Source organism: Lissotriton vulgaris, chromosome 5 (assembly GCF_964263255.1).
Source record: "Lissotriton vulgaris chromosome 5, aLisVul1.2, whole genome shotgun sequence".
NCBI lineage: Eukaryota > Metazoa > Chordata > Amphibia > Caudata > Salamandridae > Lissotriton > Lissotriton vulgaris.
The window spans coordinates 861,406,417-861,425,414 of NC_141693.1; the positions used below are offsets into that span (position 1 = coordinate 861,406,417).

At 42.9% G+C, this 18,998-nt stretch overlaps 1 protein-coding gene across 1 annotated transcript in view; it reads right to left on the reverse strand.

The window, feature by feature from the left end:
* LOC147711712 (uncharacterized) overlaps nt 1-18,998 on the reverse strand; it is a 251,462-nt gene that overhangs the window by 19,125 nt on the left and 213,339 nt on the right. The window contains exons 9-11 of the mRNA XM_086922427.1: nt 16,992-17,117; nt 11,135-11,302; nt 8,370-8,427 (exon numbers count right to left, since the gene is read on the reverse strand). Coding sequence (XP_086778553.1) covers nt 8,370-8,427; nt 11,135-11,302; nt 16,992-17,117 — 352 coding nt within the window. The remainder of the gene's footprint in view (nt 1-8,369; nt 8,428-11,134; nt 11,303-16,991; nt 17,118-18,998) is intronic.

Consider the following 18,998-nt stretch of genomic DNA (forward strand, 5'->3'; position numbering starts at 1 on the left):
ACTGAATGATGGATGAAAGAATGATTACACCTTGTAATCCCTATTATCTTAAGTAAATTTCCGATAGATTGACTTTCACATTTATATGAGTCATCGTATCTACACAATATGTGTGTGATGTAATGCACTCTGACACCCTGTCCTACTTACTTGGGATGAGCAGCACTATAAAAGAAAATAAATACACATGAGAGAGGGTCTATGTGAAGACGAGGGGCACCATTGGAGGGTGGTAGCAAGGCCGGACTGGATGGACATTGGGCGTTTCCCTGGGAGGCTAGAAAGGTGGGTGCAGTTTTGTTACCACAAAAAGGTCAGCACATTTGCTCAAAGCTGCGTGCATGCTGAAAAACCATGAAGTGCACAATTGTCTCAACCTAACATAAACTTTTTTTCACTTGTACTTAAGTGGTTGTCTATTTACTTACTTATATACTATTGCGCGACCTATTCTGATGTGTCTGTAAAACGTAACTTTTGTCCTGAATTTTGAACCGTGCTGAATCTTTACACTCAGCGTCCTGGATTTGCACCCATGCCAGTTGGTCACCCTACTTTATATAGGTGGTTCATTTGGCAGTTAGGTGTCAGAGCAAATCGAATCTCGTCAAAGTGACTGCCATGTTTAACAGTAAAGAGGAAATAATATCTAGGACCACTGAAATATAAGATTATGCGGCTGTGGCATCTTCCAAATAACAATGGATTTAGTGCACTTGCCATGTAATGTATTCCACCATCTGGTATACAATTTGGAGATGCCGCCAAAAAATGTTCTGTCTGGCATAAAGGGATCAAACATTTTATGTAGCCTTATGTGATCCAGCACAATGCACACTGTATGCGCGCATGTCCAAGTCTGCCTGATAATAAAAAGAGCAAAACCTTAAAACATGGCTGTTTTAACGCCGCCTCTACCCTGAGCCTATCTTTCAAGCGTCGAGCTATCTCCAGGGACGGGTCATGCACTATATCAAGATTCAAATAACATAACCTCATTGGTCACCTTTAAATTGTTGGGGGCTGTAGTTTGGGCTTTGAAATGGTACTACTAAAGTGAATCTTTTACACAGATGGTCTGAATATGTGTCACAGTGATAAAATGGTAAAGAAATACTGCCAGTGAATGTTCCACATTATGTCACATATTTGAATTTCCCTGCTGCATAGTTTAGTCAACACTGCCGCATAATTTGGTCCTTCGCTGCATAATTAAAGAAGCCTTTAAGATTCTGACATATCGACACAAATATGCATAGGTAAGACAGAAAAACAAGCTGCCGATGGCCCTTTCAAGATGATCGCCTTTCCAGAGGTGATTTGCCTGCGGTGGGGCGTGTGGGGGGGAGCAGGCCTGGCCTCAGGAAGCGCCAGGGCACTCTGGGAATTATGCGGGCCATGTACTGGGGCTGAAAGTGCACGGTCCGCCTGGGAGCGCGCTCCTGACACCTGACCAGATGAGAAATACAAGATGTGCTCTGGAAGGAATGCCCTGGGCTGCAATGAAGCCGGAATATATAGAGCAATAACTGTGTTTAAAGACTGCCCCGCTCGTAGGATGCGGCGTTTTAATGCCAATATCGAACAGGGTCCCTTTTATCCCTGTTCTGCGTCTGCTTTGGAGACCACACAGCCTGGAATGGAGGACTTGGCTGGCGCCAAAATGTGCTGGAAACAAAGCGTAACCTGCCAAGTGGCCGCCCTAAAACAGTGAGATTTAAAACCACGCCTGGCTCGCACAACCAACCACACTGCAGTGTGATTGTATGTGCGCCGCAATGTCTGGGGCCTCTGAGAAAAGGACATGGAGTGTGTGTTCTGTTGCGGGGCTAGAGGGAAAATCAGCCAACTTTTCAAGTAAACTGACCCACAGAGGTAATTTTTCTGTATGAGTTTTATGGAGTCCCTTCTTTATTATTATTTTTTCTAAAAAACAGACTTGCATAGGAATGAAATTATAAACCCACATTTACTGCTGGTGCATGTGTAACTTGAATCGTCAATGTGTACTAAGTATCGACCAGTTAGATAACTACAGTCTTACTTCACCAATTCACACTTACGAACTGTGCAAAGTCTACAATTCATGTAGGGTCAGCGTGTCAAGGGGAGGTATTCCAAGATCCCCCCCGGGGAAGCAAAGAGCCCCGATTGCCGCTTGGAGCTGCAAATGTGGCTTTTTCTCTGGAGGGGAGCATCGAACCTGTAAGTTCAAAACTTTAAGGCCCTGGTTTTGAGTTGCACTTTACTGGGGCTGTGGTAAAATCACCTGTAATTTTCACAAGAGGCCTGTTCCCTGCCAAAGTGGCGCGGCGGGCCGTACGTTGGTGGGAGGGAGGTGGGAAGGGAAGGAGGAGTTCGGGGATACAATTTTTTTAAACTTACCTGAACCCTGCCGCCACCGCCTCCCGACGCATTGCGCTCTTTCCGTCTCTGGGCACAGGCTCCCAGACTGCACTGCGGCCAATCCTGACGCTGCCTGAAAACAGCATCGGGATTGGCCTGAGCGCCGGCAACTTGTGCTCCCAGGCAGACTGGGAGCCTGTGCCTGCTCTCTCCAACCCAGCAACGCAGCTGACGCTGGGGAGAGTTTCAATGCACATGAGGATTTGGCCGGCCAAATCCTTATGCGCAGTGAAGGGAGTGCACTATCACTCCCCACAAGCAGTGTCATCCCCTGGACCCACCTCCAGGTCGCGACAGAGTCCTGGTGATTAAAATAATGGAGGGCCGCTGCTGGTAATTGTAGAATTGCTGGTGGTAAAATTGACCCAGCACCATGCAGGTAAGAGTAAGACCCCATAAAACGGGGACTTGCTGTGTGGGACTAATTTTTCTGGTCATAAATCCACACAAGAGTGATCAAGGGTGTGCATCCAAACCAAGTTATAGGTTACGCTCCCCAAAGGAAAGCAACGGAAGACAACAAAAAATGGTGGGAGCGGGTTAGTGAGGGGACAATTTCTTGTTTAGTATGAAGAACCCTCACTCACCGACCTGGTCGGTGACATGCTTCTTCATAGGGTTCCCACCGGGTAGACCGAATGTCTGCCCGGTGTGCTTCAGCACCTGATGTTACAGCGGAGATGGTTTTTGTGTTTGTGAATAGTGCAAAAAATTTTTTGGGTGGTGTTAAAAGAAAGCCGTCTGTGTCTCAAAAAATTCTTCATTGAGAGACCAGATTGCGTTAGTTTAAAAACAAGTGGGACAGACGCCAAAAGGTCACAAGTTAGAACCAATAGTGTCCTTAGAGTAAAAAAGTGTTGGTCGACATGTTTCTGCTCAAATTGGCTTGGTCAGCCGAGCTTTCATCAGGACCAGAAAATACCCCGGGCGGTATACACGCACTAAGGTGTATCCTGACCTCAGGGTTTGATTTGTTAATGAACCAAACTCACGGTTTCATGGAACATCCTGGTTTATCCCAGCGTCCAGTACCCTGTGAAGAAATAAAAAGAGGAAAATACGGAGCAAAGCAACATCATAGTTAATATATTGCTGCCCATGTGGTGAATGCAGACACACACTTACTCTAACTTTCGTGGGTTATCGCTCAACCATCCTTCACCAGAGAGAAACCACAATGTGCTATTTTGTGGCAAAGTGAATTCAATATATTATAATGAATAGTGGCGCAAATGCTGAGCTGAGGCAAATGGTTTTCGATTGAGCATGCATTCAAATTGGCACTAATTATAATGATTGCTAAGGCAGTGCTTCTCAGAGTTATGGGCAAGCCTACTAGTTTCATGTAGTTAAACAATGCGTGCCCCTAAGCACTCCGTATAGTATTTGCCGCATCCAAGAAAGGAGCAGCCACCATAGTATGGAAAAATGAATATATTGTGATTGTTCGGGGAATCTTACATGTGGACTCGTTGTGTCCCGCTTCTGTAGGCTCACAGCAGGGGTATTCTTTACGCCAGGTATTCACTGTGGCAGCGTGGAAGGAATTTATTTTTGCACTGTTCACAAACACAAAAACCAGCTTCACTGTAACATCAGGCGTTGAAGCACACCGGGCAGACATTCGATCTACCCGGTGGGAACCCTATGATGAAGCATGTCACCGACCAGGTCGGTGAGTGAGGGTTCTTCATACTAAACAAGAAATTGTCCCCTCACTAACCCGCTCTCATCTTTTTTGTTGTCTTCCGTTGCTTTCCTTTGGGGAGTGTAACCTATAACTTGGTTTGGATGCACACCCTTGATCACTCTTTTGTTGTTTCAATATAACTAAGCAGGGGTTGAAGAGTGGTTCTTTACTCTTTCTCTCTCTTTGTTTATTCATAAAACCACACAGACTCCCCTATTCCTCTGGTTCTACTACACACATTTACCACCTGCTCAGAGTAGGTGGTAAATGTGTGTGTAGGCATGTGAGTGTTGTGTGTAATGGAGGAGTAGAGGAAGCAGGGGAAGCTTTTTTTCTAGCAGGGTAGATCTCTGTACGCTCCCCCATTAAAAAAAAAAAAACTAAAAAAACACAATATGTGGAATGAGGCTTGGCTGCTGCTCCAGCCAAAGCCTAATGCAATTTTTGTTTCCGGAATATTTGACAGGAAAAATCATACCTGCTTACCGCATGCCCAGTAAAACTGGTTGAGGTAAAAACCAAACATCTCACAATTGGCTGAAACAAATTTACAAATAGAAGCATGCGTAAACTTCGTTCCACCTGAGTCTTAACCAGGATCTAAGTGCACTGTTTCAGAGGACATCAAAAAGCGACGTCCCATTCAAAAGTAGCCTTATCTAAAGACAAACAACAATCTCAAGAAATCCAACTGTGCGCCTCACTTACACACAGTGTACCTTCAAATGTTCTTTAGTTGAATTAATAATTAATGAACGTTTCTGTTTTGATATTACATGTTGATGCAGGAGCTCATGGTATCTCAGGTTTTACCTCCAAAATATGTACTCTGTAATGTAAACTGTAGCTTGGAAGAGGGGTGAATACATCACATGTACATGTAGAGTAATTCATTCTTGAAGTGATCTTTCTTTAAACATCAAATACATATGTCTGTTTACATCAGCGTTCGTACTCAGGATTAGAAACATAATTCTGCACCTCACTTCAGCAACACAACATCCAAAGCTATAACCAGGGCCAGTGGAATGATGAGATTGTGCAGCCGCAGCAATTTTTGCATAGTTATAGATTTGGCGCATTTGCCACATAATCCATCATCTACTGCATAATCTGCTTCTAGCTCAAATGTCTCAAATGTTACTAAAAATGCAGTGACACGCGTTCCAGTTTGGTGGAAGCCCCTTTTCAAAACTTAATTGTTCAGCTTTCTGTTGCTTTTTGCTATATTTGGGTGTTAAAGTGGTACTAATGAGGTACTACCAATGTCCAAACAGTGTTACAGAATTTAAAAATGAGAAATAATAAAGTAATACTATAACAAAATGTTCTGCACTTTTATCACATAATTTGCCTTTTTGTTCCGCATAATTTACTCAACCCTGCCGCAAATTTGGCCCTGTCCAGCGGCATAATTACAGTGGCCCTGGCGATACCGTTGTCCATCTTGCAACGGGTAAATTGCCAAACAGAAAAGATCAGTGGCCTAGATACAGAAGCGTTTTACCTTTTCAGCTGGTTGTGTAGCAAGAATTGGTACACACCTAATTAGCACTTAGGCAACACATGAATCATATTTATTTATTTATTTATTTATTTATTTATACAGTTTTATATAGCGCAAACTTGATCCCGAAGGACATCAGAGCGCTTTACAATTTGAGGCAAATACATAACTTCCCACCCTATTCCCCTATAAACCCACATCAGACTATGGAACTAAAAATGCAAAACTACAACCAAAAAACTGCAATAACCACCAACATTTTTGGATTTCATAAAAAATGTTTGCGTTTATGTAGTCAAAAATTAATAATAAAGTATTTTCATCACTTTTAAAACGTGAAATGCTCCACTAACTTTTAGGCAAAATTGGTTTGCTTTTTTTGTTTTATCACACAGGTAGCAGAAATAGCGCAAATCATTTTTAAAGGAGGTTATCCATGTACTAGGGTTTCAAAATCTCTGCGAAACACAACAAATAATTTGTAAGAAATACACACCTTTTATACGCTGAGCAATAATTCGACATTTAAGCTATGCTTTGCTAGAGCTAACATTTATCTGTGATATGGATGAGAGTAAACTATAATAAAAATAAAAGTTCTTCAAAAATGAAAATCCATATCTGTAGATGAGACGCCTTTCCATACTAATTACAAGAGGTGATCTTTATCTTGTAAACATCATCACCCGGTTTACTAATGCTTCTTGAGGAAAGACACCTCAAGGTTTCCATTTTATTGTGCATATATTTTTCCTGATGGAATAAATTCTCGAAACTGTAACTTCACAAATTCATGTTTTCTGGTGAAATAATGTCTGGAAACGTGGACTTCACAAATTCTATGACATTTTAATAAAGTTATTGTAACTTAATAAAAATTACAAAGTTGGCAACATTTTTATATAAAAGGTACTGGATAAAAATTCTACAAAAATTAGTTTTTGTAGAAAAAATTATCTGGAAACCTGCTTTTTGCTGGACAATTCTTATTCGAAACATGAATTATGAGAAAAAATATTTTCGATAAAGTTAACCTGCATGTGAAGCTTTGTGAATGTGACATACTTTACAACTTTGTTTGGTTACTGGCTCTGGGCCTGATTGAGATTTTGGCGGATGGGTTACTCCATCACAAACAAAACTTGTATCCGTTCTGCCTTATTATGAGTGTACGGCACTTGTAATAAGGTAGACAGGATATCTTTCACATTTTTTAAGCCAAACTCTAATTCAAGCACTCTGTCTCCTTTGCAAAACTTTGCAGGAAAAGTTGTCATTATGTGATGCATCTCAGCCATATTTATGAAGCCATGCAAAGCCACTTTGCTTAGCTTTGAATGGCTTCACAAATATGGAGTAATGCAACGCAGCCCAAAGTGCGGCGTTGCTTTACTCTGCACAAGAGAAGCGTTCCATGGGCATTGTGATGGGTGTCTCCATGTGACTCCCATGGTTTTTGATGCATTCCCAGATTTCCAAGACAAGACTTAGTTCACCAGGGAATGCGTCAAAACCTTATGCCTCCCTAGGTGAGGCATAACGAGAATATGTTTATCTCTCCCTGTATTTTCCTCTTTCAATGTGTGCTGCAGAATAGAAAAAGGGAAATGCCTCTATTGATTGTTTTTTTGCAGAAAGGTTCCACTTCCTGCACAGAAACAATCCTGCCTATAACACAGGTACCCTTGCACCATGGTGCCAGGGGTCCTGCGTTGGCGCTAGGCTGCCGAAATGGTGCCAGCGCACGGGGAAAGGACAGGAATGTACAGTATTGAATAATCACAGCACATTCCTGCCCTTTCCCTGTGACAAAGAGCAGCACAGCAAGGAAACCTGCTGCACTGCCCTGCACCATTCCAGTAAATATGCCACTAATTCTTGAGGAAAAAGAACATACAGAAGAATGCTCTATTGAGACATCTATATAAAAATGGTGCCCTATGACATTAGGATTTTTATGACTGAATCTATCCAGCACTTATTTGTTGCGAAATGCCTAAATTCCTTAAACAGGCCAGTTGTATCCGGCTATTAATATTAATTATGCACTCAGGGGCAGATTTACAACTTCTGGCGTATCTCTGTAAATCAGTAGGGATGCTCCAGAACAGATGCGTCACGCAATCCCCCCCCCCTTGCACCATCACGGCTACGTCACATTTACAATGTGGCACACCATGGTGCAAGGAGGGGCAGATGCGTGATGCATCTTGTGGCGTACGGGCGGCTCATTGCTAGAGTTGCATCGCAAGCGTGACTCAACTCCTGCAATGCACATGGGCCGCCCATACATAACGTGGTGCGCCACTTCTTACGCCTGCTTCACGCAGGGGTAAGGATTTGACGCAGCAGCGTCGTAGAACTGACTCCGGGAAGTCTTGTAGATTTCACTGCGTCAGTTTTACGGGGCTTTCCTGCGAGGGAACGCCCACATTAAACCTGACACAGGTTTAATGTGGCGCAGGGCTTTACAATGTGGCACATCTGCCTAGATGCTTCACGTTGTAAATAAGTCGCAACATGGTGCATGGTTTACGCCGCCGCTGCTTCACAAAAGTAACGCAACGGCGGCGTAAAAGTGTCGCAAAGGGCTCGTAAATCTGCCCCTAGAATGTGGAGCTATCGTTTAGATCTGTATATGGGGAAAGAGGATTAAATAAGCACCAAAACCCGGTTGAGTGTAAAACAGTATTGCAATTTTGGTCCTTCCCTCTTCAAAAGCGCAAGGGAGCAAATGAACCCTACCTGTTGGGAACATGTGCTTACCTCAATCATGAACAAGTCACAGGTTGCAAACACGCGCTCTTGTGTGACCGTCAGCACCCTGAAAGAGAGGAGGGCAACAATGAAGTGCAAAATAAATCATTCTAAAACCCTCACTGGGTATCCACACCACTGACTGCCAACATTGGAAGTAAAAACAGGCGTCACCCAGGCAGATTTGACTGCGTACCCTTAGGCAACAGGTTAGTAGTTCATTCCCATGCGGTAAAGTGAATGCTGGTCGGTCAGGGTGGCCTCAGACACACCCATTCTGCAGGACATGGTGTCTGTTCTGAGGGAACCAATGCTCTTCATGTGGTCTCAGTAGATGGCACCTTCCAAAACAGGTAGTGAATGGGTCACATAAACATGCAGTAGATTTACTGCTAATGCAGTGCTTAGTTTGTAAAAATAATAAGTGCCAGGGCTCGCATCAGGGTGTCGCTGCAACTCGCACCACCCATAGCTCCTGCCAATGCTGCCAATTACGGTAACAAAACAACTACGAACTATCACACTGATACAACGGAGGCAATTCAGACTGTAGGAGGCTCAAAGCTCAAAGATTGGTGTGGGTGACATGCACTTGTTCTTTTCAATTATTAAACAACTGTTGCCCTACTCATCTCTAAATCACACAAACAGCTGGCTGCTGTCACAAGTGCCAATGTTGACAATAAAGTGCCAGTGCCGAGCACTGGAAACCACCAACTCAAATTAAGCACTGTGCTGATCATTGCTGCAATGTGTTTATCATGTGTCTTCTTATATTTTTAAGATGGTGGGTGTGTATGGTGTTAAAGGATCTGCATGAACTCTAGTAATACTTCTTAGTATTAAAAATACTACTATGGTAGGTTAACAATAGGAGTCTCTCGTTTGGAATGTGTTTGTTGCATTGCATATAGTGGGGCGATGGTGGTGTTGTCAAATTGGAATTTTGTATAATGGGGTGTGCTTAAACATCAGACTGCTTGAGAGTCATTAGTAAAGGGGTCTCTACAAGCACTGGGCTTCCTTTTCGCTGTGCGGGAAGTACCTGTGGCCCTTTTTTGCCACCAGAATTTCGTTACAACAGCCTTCATAACGCTTTCTTCCAACAGGTTACATCTACAGAATTACAAAATATCCAGGGTTTCTAATACCTCTCCAGGGCATCATCATCAGACTCAGACGTTTTTGTTCGCATGCTCCACATAAACCCCTCTTGGCCAGCCACTTTTTCTCTTCCTCACACATTGTGAACACTATTTTTATCAAAGTTGGCCAAGTCTGTCTTAGAACACCAAAAGTTTGCTGGAGTCTGAGAATTTCAATGACATGAAACAGGCTTGGGTGCAGTGGTGCCCGCTATTTACCAGGAGTGGCAGGGCAGGGCGGGCTCTAAATGAAAAAAACAAACAAAAAAAAAAGACTTAGCTTCAGGCTGGCCACCTGGCCCGCCGACATCTCTCACTCCACTCACCGCCACCTCTCGCTCCTGGAAGCAGGAACAGGAAGCACCCAGACTCCTGACTCCCATAGCCCATCACAGCGCTGCAATGCAGCGCTGTGATTGGTCTATGCACCGTGGATCGGGGCTCCGACAGGGAATGGGAGCATGGGGCATGTTCTGCACCCAGGCTGTAATGCAGCAAACCACTCCTCCCCTGGCAGCCCTGCCACACCCGCACCAGGAATAGAAAACTGAAATGATTATAAAGCTAGGTATTATCATTTTAGTTTTCTTTAACTACTGCCCACAGAGCAATGGGGTGACCCTTTCCTTAGCGGAGGAGCCACCACTGCTTGGGTGAAAGAAAAAGTTAATGGATGTTCCAGATTTCAGTTCACACATAAACCTACCATCTCTCACTGCAGTGGTGTAATAGAAACTTTATAGCCTACCTGACATATATGTTGAGAGTGCTCCGAGACTCCAAATACCCATGTCATCTGTGGTCACTCACCCCAAAATTCCTTTGTTTTTATGGCAGTCGGGTTGGGTGTCCGAGCTTTCAGCAAGTCTCAGATCCATCAGTTTTAATGAGAGCGAGGTTCTAACTTGCTCCCTTTGTAGGGGGACCTTGCGGTGTTCTGGTCTTTTGTGGTGTGGGACCCTTAGTATTAATTACAGCTGGGATTCTGTTACCATCTGAACCCTCAGATTTAATCACTGCTGACTTCTATGTGCCTGGGGAGGAAGTGTTGAACACTGAAGGGCAAACCTCTGCATGGAGAGGCAGCAGGTGGTATATTAGGCGATCCTTAATCATGGAAATATCATGTGAAGTGAGAGCCTGTTATGCTGTCAGGGGTCAAAGATCCTGTGATGGCACACCCTGTGGTGGTGTTGGGGGTTTGAAGGGCATGTGGTGTCACTTCCACGAGTCGCAGTGTGGAGAATTGATATCCATGAAACCTCCACAGTGTGGGGACAGCCAGTGAGTAAGTACATTAGGTGCACCTTTGAGCAATAAGAAAAGTTATTGCAGAATTGTCTGGTATGGGATTTAATCTTGTTATAATATTATGGGCTTTTCGGCACATTGGTTCTAGGAGAATATCCTGATTTTACTACAGGACCGTCTGTCTCTGTTCTGCGGGTGGGTTGAAAGAGGGAAAAAGCAGGTCAAAATATCTAATGCGACGACAAATCACCTACCTTGGTCGCCCATCACACACGAAGTGCTACAGCAATATTCTATATAGTGGATAATGTCATTAGCACCAAAGAGATACCAAGATCATGTTATCTGCCGGAGCTTCATGTACGCAGTTTCCTTTACCTCACTTCCTCTCGGGACAGGAGCTCCAGTAGTTTTGAGATCTCTGCAGGGCTGTCAGGTAAGAGGAGGGAGAATCTGCAGAGCCTGCCGTCGAGGGCCAGGGCGCGGTCCACGCACTGCCGCAAGAGCGGCAGCTCCAGGTTCCCACTACACAAGACGATGGCCACCCTGAAATTAGACATAAGGGTAAATCCTACGGGTTATGACTAAAGACAATAATAGTAACTATATTCCCACGAAACACCAAGCCCCATGAAGAATTTTTAGAGATTACAAAGTTTTCTACTAAAACTACAGTTCCCAACATCATTGTTGCTCATTTGATCTACATCAGAAGGTTAACAGGCATTACTAGTATTTATAGTATGCTCAAATTTGCCGCAAGTGCCTTAATCCACTGAGCTATCTCAATGGTAATGAAACAATTGCTGAACCAGAGAGCCGCTATTAGCACCTTTAGTCACCGTGATCAGTAAATTGGTATAGAAAGCGCAGATGTTTGAACCAGACACTACATAGTCTGAGAGTAGGTGTCACAGTGGAAACCAAGGTGCTGGTTTTTCACTTGGTTTCTTCTATATTATATCAAGAAAGCGCGATGCAGGTTTCCACACAGGTTGATATTCCAATGCACAACTTTCCCAGCTAAAGGGGAGGTATTTTTAAACAACTCTATAAAACCTTACTGGCTTGTAGGAGGCAGCTAATTCGAGCCATCCAGTCCTTGAAGGAAACCACTATTTCTGGGTGTAGGGGACACACAGTGAGGTTTCACCATCTTATTCTTGGTCAAATCAATATCCCTACATCCTCACATACATCACAAAAAAGGACCCGAGGGAAAGTGTGTGTGCCTCAACCTTGAACCTCTCTTGAGGGTAAGATGCTGCATCATTGGACTAGTCCCTCAGCCACCATGAAAGTACCACATCCACTGAATAACGAACAGTGCATGTCCTTCTTAAGCGATAGGGAATATTATTCAGAATTCATAGGCAATTTTGCTACTGAGTTAAAATCTTTGCTATAAAATCATGCCGAGTTTAAGTGGGGAGATGCTTGCACCAGCTGTGTGAATTGTGTGAAAGAAGGTGGTAGACAGGTTGTCTATTCAGATTGAATTATTGAAAGTCTTCAGACAATGACAGCTGACACAATTGGTCCTGACTCGAATGCAGTGCTTTAACAGGAGGTAAAGAATGAAATAATTCCTCACTTTCTTTATGTAGAGCAGAATGTCAACATTCCTCAATACATTTTGAGTTGCAGGCTTGTGTGTTGGGTGTTCCAGTGGTCAAACTGCTCATAAAATGTACATAATTTGGGTTATGACCCGACCACGGATGCTTCATTGACATTGTCATTTATGGAAAAGGTGGAAATTTCGCCGTCTCAATATCAAGATGTCAGCAACACTGATTTAGTACGTTTTCAGGGTAGAGTACGTTATTGTCGGAAAGAGTCTACGTGTGAATTACTTAGCATGAAGGACGACTACCAACAGAAGGTTGATAAGGAGTCTGACGTTTTGTTCACCTCAGTGGATTTAGACATTTTAATTGGAAAAACCATGGGATAAAGTGCCTTTCCAAATGATGGAGGATTTTATTACAGAGGGACGGCTTTGGGAATAAATGTTGATGGCGCATTTACAGCCATTTTGAAATGATTGAAGGTTTGACGACAGGAAATGACTAAACTACTGAAAGTAAAGCTCAGAATGGGCTGCTTTGTTTTACAAAAGGCATGTGTGCATGAAAGGCACTGAATGAATTTTAAGATGCAGACTATGGTGGGCAGATATACATAAGGATGTTGAGATGTATGTACAAGATTGTTGGCTGTGTGGTTTGAAACATAATAAAAAAAGATAAGGTACCACTCACCAAAATCAGAAGACAGTGCATGGTGAACTAGGTAACACTGCGAACCCGGACTATTGGAGTAAGTTTGAATACAGAGTCCAACCACCTACCCTACAGGGCTTAATATACCCCTATTATGGAATGGCCAGTGCATCTCCCTATCTATGCATTGCATGAGTGTGTGTATAGATATATATCACAATAGGGTTGCAGACATATTGTATAGGCATACTTGGGTCCTGATGAAGGACACCTGACTCACATGGGCAACATACAGATGGTCATAACATGTACACCAGATCAGTGACGCAAAGGCCATAAATTGTGTCCAGCATCCAGGAATAGTACTAAACAGCACTGAGTTTTAATCTCATCAGGGTGCCCATCATTAAACTTAGGGTTTAAGGTTACATCCTAGATAATTGTATATATAATTCATCCCTGCAATATCAGTAGCTCCCAGAACATGGTCGAGCCCACCCAGAGTATGATCATTTTGGGTAAGTGGCCAAAGTATGAAGCATGCCATGAGACATTCACGGGTGAGGGGGCTTCTTTATAACCTTAGCAGGTTGTCTTAGTAGACATCTCTAGTTGTTCCGGTTTTTTATGGGGTACCTTATTCTTTTTGATTATGTTATGACTACATACAGGTAGAGGATAACATTTACTAAATGTCTCCTCTTTCCCTCCATTTGTTGAACGGTTGTGGGGTTTGGTCAATAGGTGAAAAGTGATGACTTGTCCCTTCATTGAAGTGCATTGATCAGAGGGGCATTGGACGAAGGTGTGTTCCATCTCATAAGGCCGGTGAAAGGTATGATTAAAAAAGTGGTTATGGACTTGGGGCCATATGTAGGTGGCCAAATACCGGTCGGAAATGGCCGATTTCGGCCGTTACCGACCGGTATTTGGAGTTTTAGATGTAGGGGGCCTTAAAAATTACCGAATCGGTAAATTTACCGAATCGGTAAATTTACCGATTCTGTAAATGACCGATTCGGTAAATTTACAGAATCGGTAATTTGAGATGTAGGTGGCACTGAAAACAGTGCCACAGGGCCTTAAGGATTCGTTATTTACCACCAACTATTAGTTGGTGGTAAATAACGAATACCTGTGTATATGCAAATCTGAGCTTGTACACCTGTGCCATGTGGCACACATACATGCCCTAAGGGCATGTATGTGTATCACATGGCACACAAGCCTGAATCAGGGGTGCAACAGGGTGTCAAAGTGCCACCCTGCCACCCTTGACTATTCGGTAATTTTACCGAATCGGTATTTACCGATTCAGTAATTGCCATTGATGGTAATTACCAAATCTTAGCGATTCGGTAATTGTTACCGAATATTTACCTACATGGCATTTACCGATTTGTAAATACTGAATCGGTAAAATTCTGTATTTACGAATCGGTAAATGCCATTTACCTACATGTGCCCCTTGGTGTGGTTGATTAGTACCGTAAATCAGTTGAGTTAAGATTGTGCCTTAACCTCCAATGAAAGAAGGATTGAATTATTGACACTGGTCACTGATGGTTTTGGGGTAGATGTCCCACTGCAAATTGTAATGACTAGTGGTGTACATGTTGGTTTAGTGTCTGTGGAAGAGGCTTTAGAACACAGAAGAATAATACATTTGAAATCCTCACTGTGCCATCCACAAGGCAATGGGTAAATCGAGTTGTCAGGTAAATTGATATAGATAGCAAAGGTTCCGGTACTTCCATTTAAGGAGGCAGTACAAACAAGACTGTGAGTGTATCATATCATATTATGCTGCATAGTACTAGAGGTTAAACATTGTTAGATCAACATTGTTACAGGTTTTTATACAAAGGAAAGTAGTAAACATAAAAACAGGGTGGAAAGAATTGTAGCATAACTTGAAGTACATCAGGCTCTGAAGGAGTGCTATAATAAGCATTATGCAGCTACCATTATACCAGGATATTTTGTGCACATAAAAAACCTCGATGGTGCTGTAGAAATTATGCCTTACAGGGACAACAGCAAGTAGGCAAGGTGTTTGGGGATGTTTTCAAATTGCTAAGTGTTATGGAGTGGAATAGGAACAGGGTTTTGAATGCCAGAGGAAGTGATAGAATGAAGGCCAGGCAACATTGAAAGCTGTAAAGCCAAAGCAGTGCTTTTGAGTTGAAGGGTAGATTCACTGACACGTTCAATAGCTGATGTTGAGTGGTATGTAGAAGGTTTGTTTGTGTACCTGGTATTAGAATTGGGATGTTGAGAGCTTCATTGAAGGCAAGGGAGTAGCTCTGGTCTTGTATTGGCTGGTATAAGCTAGGATCTCCAACATTCTAGTGTTTTCCTTCATGTTTCTCCTTTTTTAATTTGGAACATTCTACCCCCAGTAGGTGAAATGTTCTACTCTCCCCACCCTTGTTTCTCCCTTTTACAACTACCTCAGAACTTTTGTGTACACTGTCTTTCATATCCCTCTTTGATATACTGTTGCTATGCATTTTTTATTTTAACTTTATGTAACTCGCATACTTGCTGCTATTTTCTTTACTTATCCCACTGTATTACATTTACTCTTTTTTACTGTCATTATATGTTTTTATCTACACTCTATGTCCCTCATGTTTTTGCTGGTGTACATACTTTGTAAAGTGCTAAGTTGTCATGAACGCAAGCGATAAGATGCCATGTTCTTTCACTACCTCAGGGAGAAAACTGCACATCTACTCTCCCCACCAGGGCAGCTCCCTACCATATCTACCTCCGAACTTTTGCATTCACATATCCTACTGTCTATCGGATCCCCCTCTTATATAATGTTGCTATGTATCTTTATCTACGTTTTATGTAACTCTGGAATTTGCTGCAATTTTGTTTACATATCCCACCGGATACCATTTACTCTTTTTACCTTTACTATATATTTGTATCTATTCTTTATTTACCTCATATTATTGTTTTGATGCTTACTCTGTAGAGCACTCTGATACCTTCGGCTCAAGTTCGCGCTATAAAAAACGTATAAATAAATAAATAGCCCTTTTGCCTCAGGCTACACTGGTTGGCCTGCGGCTCGGGCCTATAAGTCTGGTTCAGTGCCTTTAACAGCCGGTGTAGCCATGGGGAGCAGGTTATAATGCAAATTATAATGGTGTCAGCAACATTATGGGAATGTGTGAAGGGAGCAGGAAACTGCTGACATGGACAGAATGGATATATTTCACAAGATGTGTGTTTGCCAAAACAGCTCCAGTATTGTTTCATGGACCAGCTGTTTCTCTATAGCTTCCTCTCTCTTGAATGGGAAGGAAAAGAAATTTCGTGTAACATTACTCAGATGGTTGCGTATTTATATATACGTATTTATGTCTGTATTTGTCTGTGTTGGTCTTCTTGAATACGTTTGTGTGTGTGTAATTAGATTGAGTGGCAGTTTGTGTAGGGTACAGTTTAAGCATGGCAATAGGGCTTGGCGGGAAGCCACGGGGAAAAGGTGTAGCTGGATTGATGTATATCCTGCTGCCCCTAAATAAACAGTGTTTAAACTTTACTCCCACTCGTTGCCTCGACAGACACCCACACCCTGCCAACCACAGCACATATCCAGGGGCGGCTCTAGGCTCATGGCAGCCCTGGGCAGGGAGCGTAGGTAGGGGGCCCCGGAAGAGGGGGTCCGGGCGTGGCGGAGCGCAACGGCCAGTGAAGGAAGGGGGGTTAGGGTATTTGGAAGTGGAACAGAGCTGGAGGGCGCCAAATTCCTGCCAGGAGCCACCAGGCAAATATGTATCCATCCTCAGAGGATTATTATATTAAGGATATATATTGGCGTGGTGGCCCCTGGGGTTTGGTGGCCCTGTGCAGGTGCACAGCTTGCACATGGCTAAGGCCGCCCCTGACATATGTCTTCCCACAAACCACTCATGACTGCACATAATCAACAGAATATGTGCAGCTTTCACGAGGCTCCCTCGTCATGTCAGCAGCTGAAAACCCCGTACCTTTTACCCTTGAGCTCCGGCAGTTTCCCGGCAGTTAGGGCAGCGAGTCCAATGGCGCCGGCGGCATCCACGGTGGCCCTTTCACACTCCAGCAGCCGGAGCATGGAAAGCAAAACATCCTCCTCCCTGGCGGCAAAACGAAGAGCACAGTGAAGGCAAACAAAATGGCGGGTGTCAAAACGTCATCATCATGGAAAGGTTGAAAAGCATGAAAACTCACTTTTAAAATGCAATGCTATTGCTATCCCAGCATGATCGGTATTTACATGTATGGATTTGGGTAAAATTTCTTCCAGAAGTGTTGTATGTAATTATATCTCAGTAAATAGAGCCGTGGGACATTGGAAGTGAGTGTGCAATCAGATAGGTACACTGGGGAAGGAGGGAATAACTTCTTTCTTCATTTAGCCTTGGTATGGCATGCGTCTACTGTAACATACTACTCCTTTAATTACAAACACACTGCAGTATCTGAGGAAGGTGCAAAAGGTACCAGGAGAAGCCAGCAGAATGATCATTACTATAACCCAACTTGGCACCAAGAATGGTGCCTGCAATAATGTGCAGGTTATTCTTTCTGTGACAGAACAGGTTTAAAGAGTCTGACTTAGTAAGAGGAGGCCTGGACAATGACTGATAGACTAGAATCTAAAATGTCCTCAAAGATTGAACACCAACTGATCAATGTTGATAGCACCGTAACATAGCCATGTATTTACTAGGGTTGGATGAGCTCTGTAAGAACTCAATATTAGCCCTATTTAAACTCATTTACTTTTCACCCAATCCTGAATATTACCATAAAGAAATTGAAAGTACGACAGACCCGCTAAGGTGCCCCTTGGAAATTTTGAGATTCTTGCACGCATTCTAGAGTTCTATGTAAAAAACGAGCTTTGTGCTAATTGAAACTCAATGAGAGACTGGGCTGAAATGGAAAAAAGCGATGCAATAAACTCGGACCTGTGGGACTCACAGGTCACAGGAGACCAGCTTGAAGTCAACCCATCCAGGCTCATGCAAGTCTCTCAGAATCAAAGACGGTGATGATGCGGAAGGTCCTACCACCTTCAACAAACTGTCCAGAAATTTCCGGCAATTCGGAGTGCCAGGAGTGGTGGAAAGTTATGATTAACTCCAATTTGCCAAAACGGAGTAATTGGCGTTAATGCGTCAATGAAGACACGGCTAAACCATCCATGTTCGAAGGCTACATACTTGTAGAACCGTCTATATTCGAAGGCTACATATTTTGGAAATACTGCTTACAACTTAAACAGCACTGACGAAAGCTGTGCCGCTATTTCATAGCTGCTCCATCATTTATCCAGAACCTGTTTCAATTGCAATGACAGGTCTACATTTTTATTCTCTACCAAATGCTCAGAACTGATATACCTGCCTAACTGAAGTCACAGGTTACAGTCCATCAATAAAACCTTTTGGAGCTACAGTCAACTTTTTGTCCTGAAGATGGTCTGATGGTTTTACTTCCTCGACAGACCGAAACATCGACTATAGCATCTTTCTCTGTGTAGCATTGATTGTTTTAAACTATATAGAGAAGATGTCAACATAGTATATTGTATAGGCTAACTGACGTCACCTTGCAAACTATGTTTTGTTGCTTTTCCCTGATGAACTTTTAGGTATATATATATATTAAATATATGAATGTTTTTTTAAAATATATTTTGCTGCCCCGTGTATGATTCACTGTTCATTTTTAATTGACAATTGGTATTATATGTAATTACTTTTCTGATTGATTCAGTTGTCCACCACCAATGAGGGTGTGATTTTAAATAGCTTTATTAACCAAGCAAGTACAAACGATCTTGACAAACAAAATCCCTTGTAGGCAACTCTTCCTTCTTGTTTTGAAAAATAAGGGTTTACAGCTGTACATATGCCTCCAGTGCTGCTTAATTTGAGCCGGTAGTTTCTGGTGCTTGGTACAGCCACTTAATTCTCAACACTGGTACTTATGACAGCCCACCACATTGG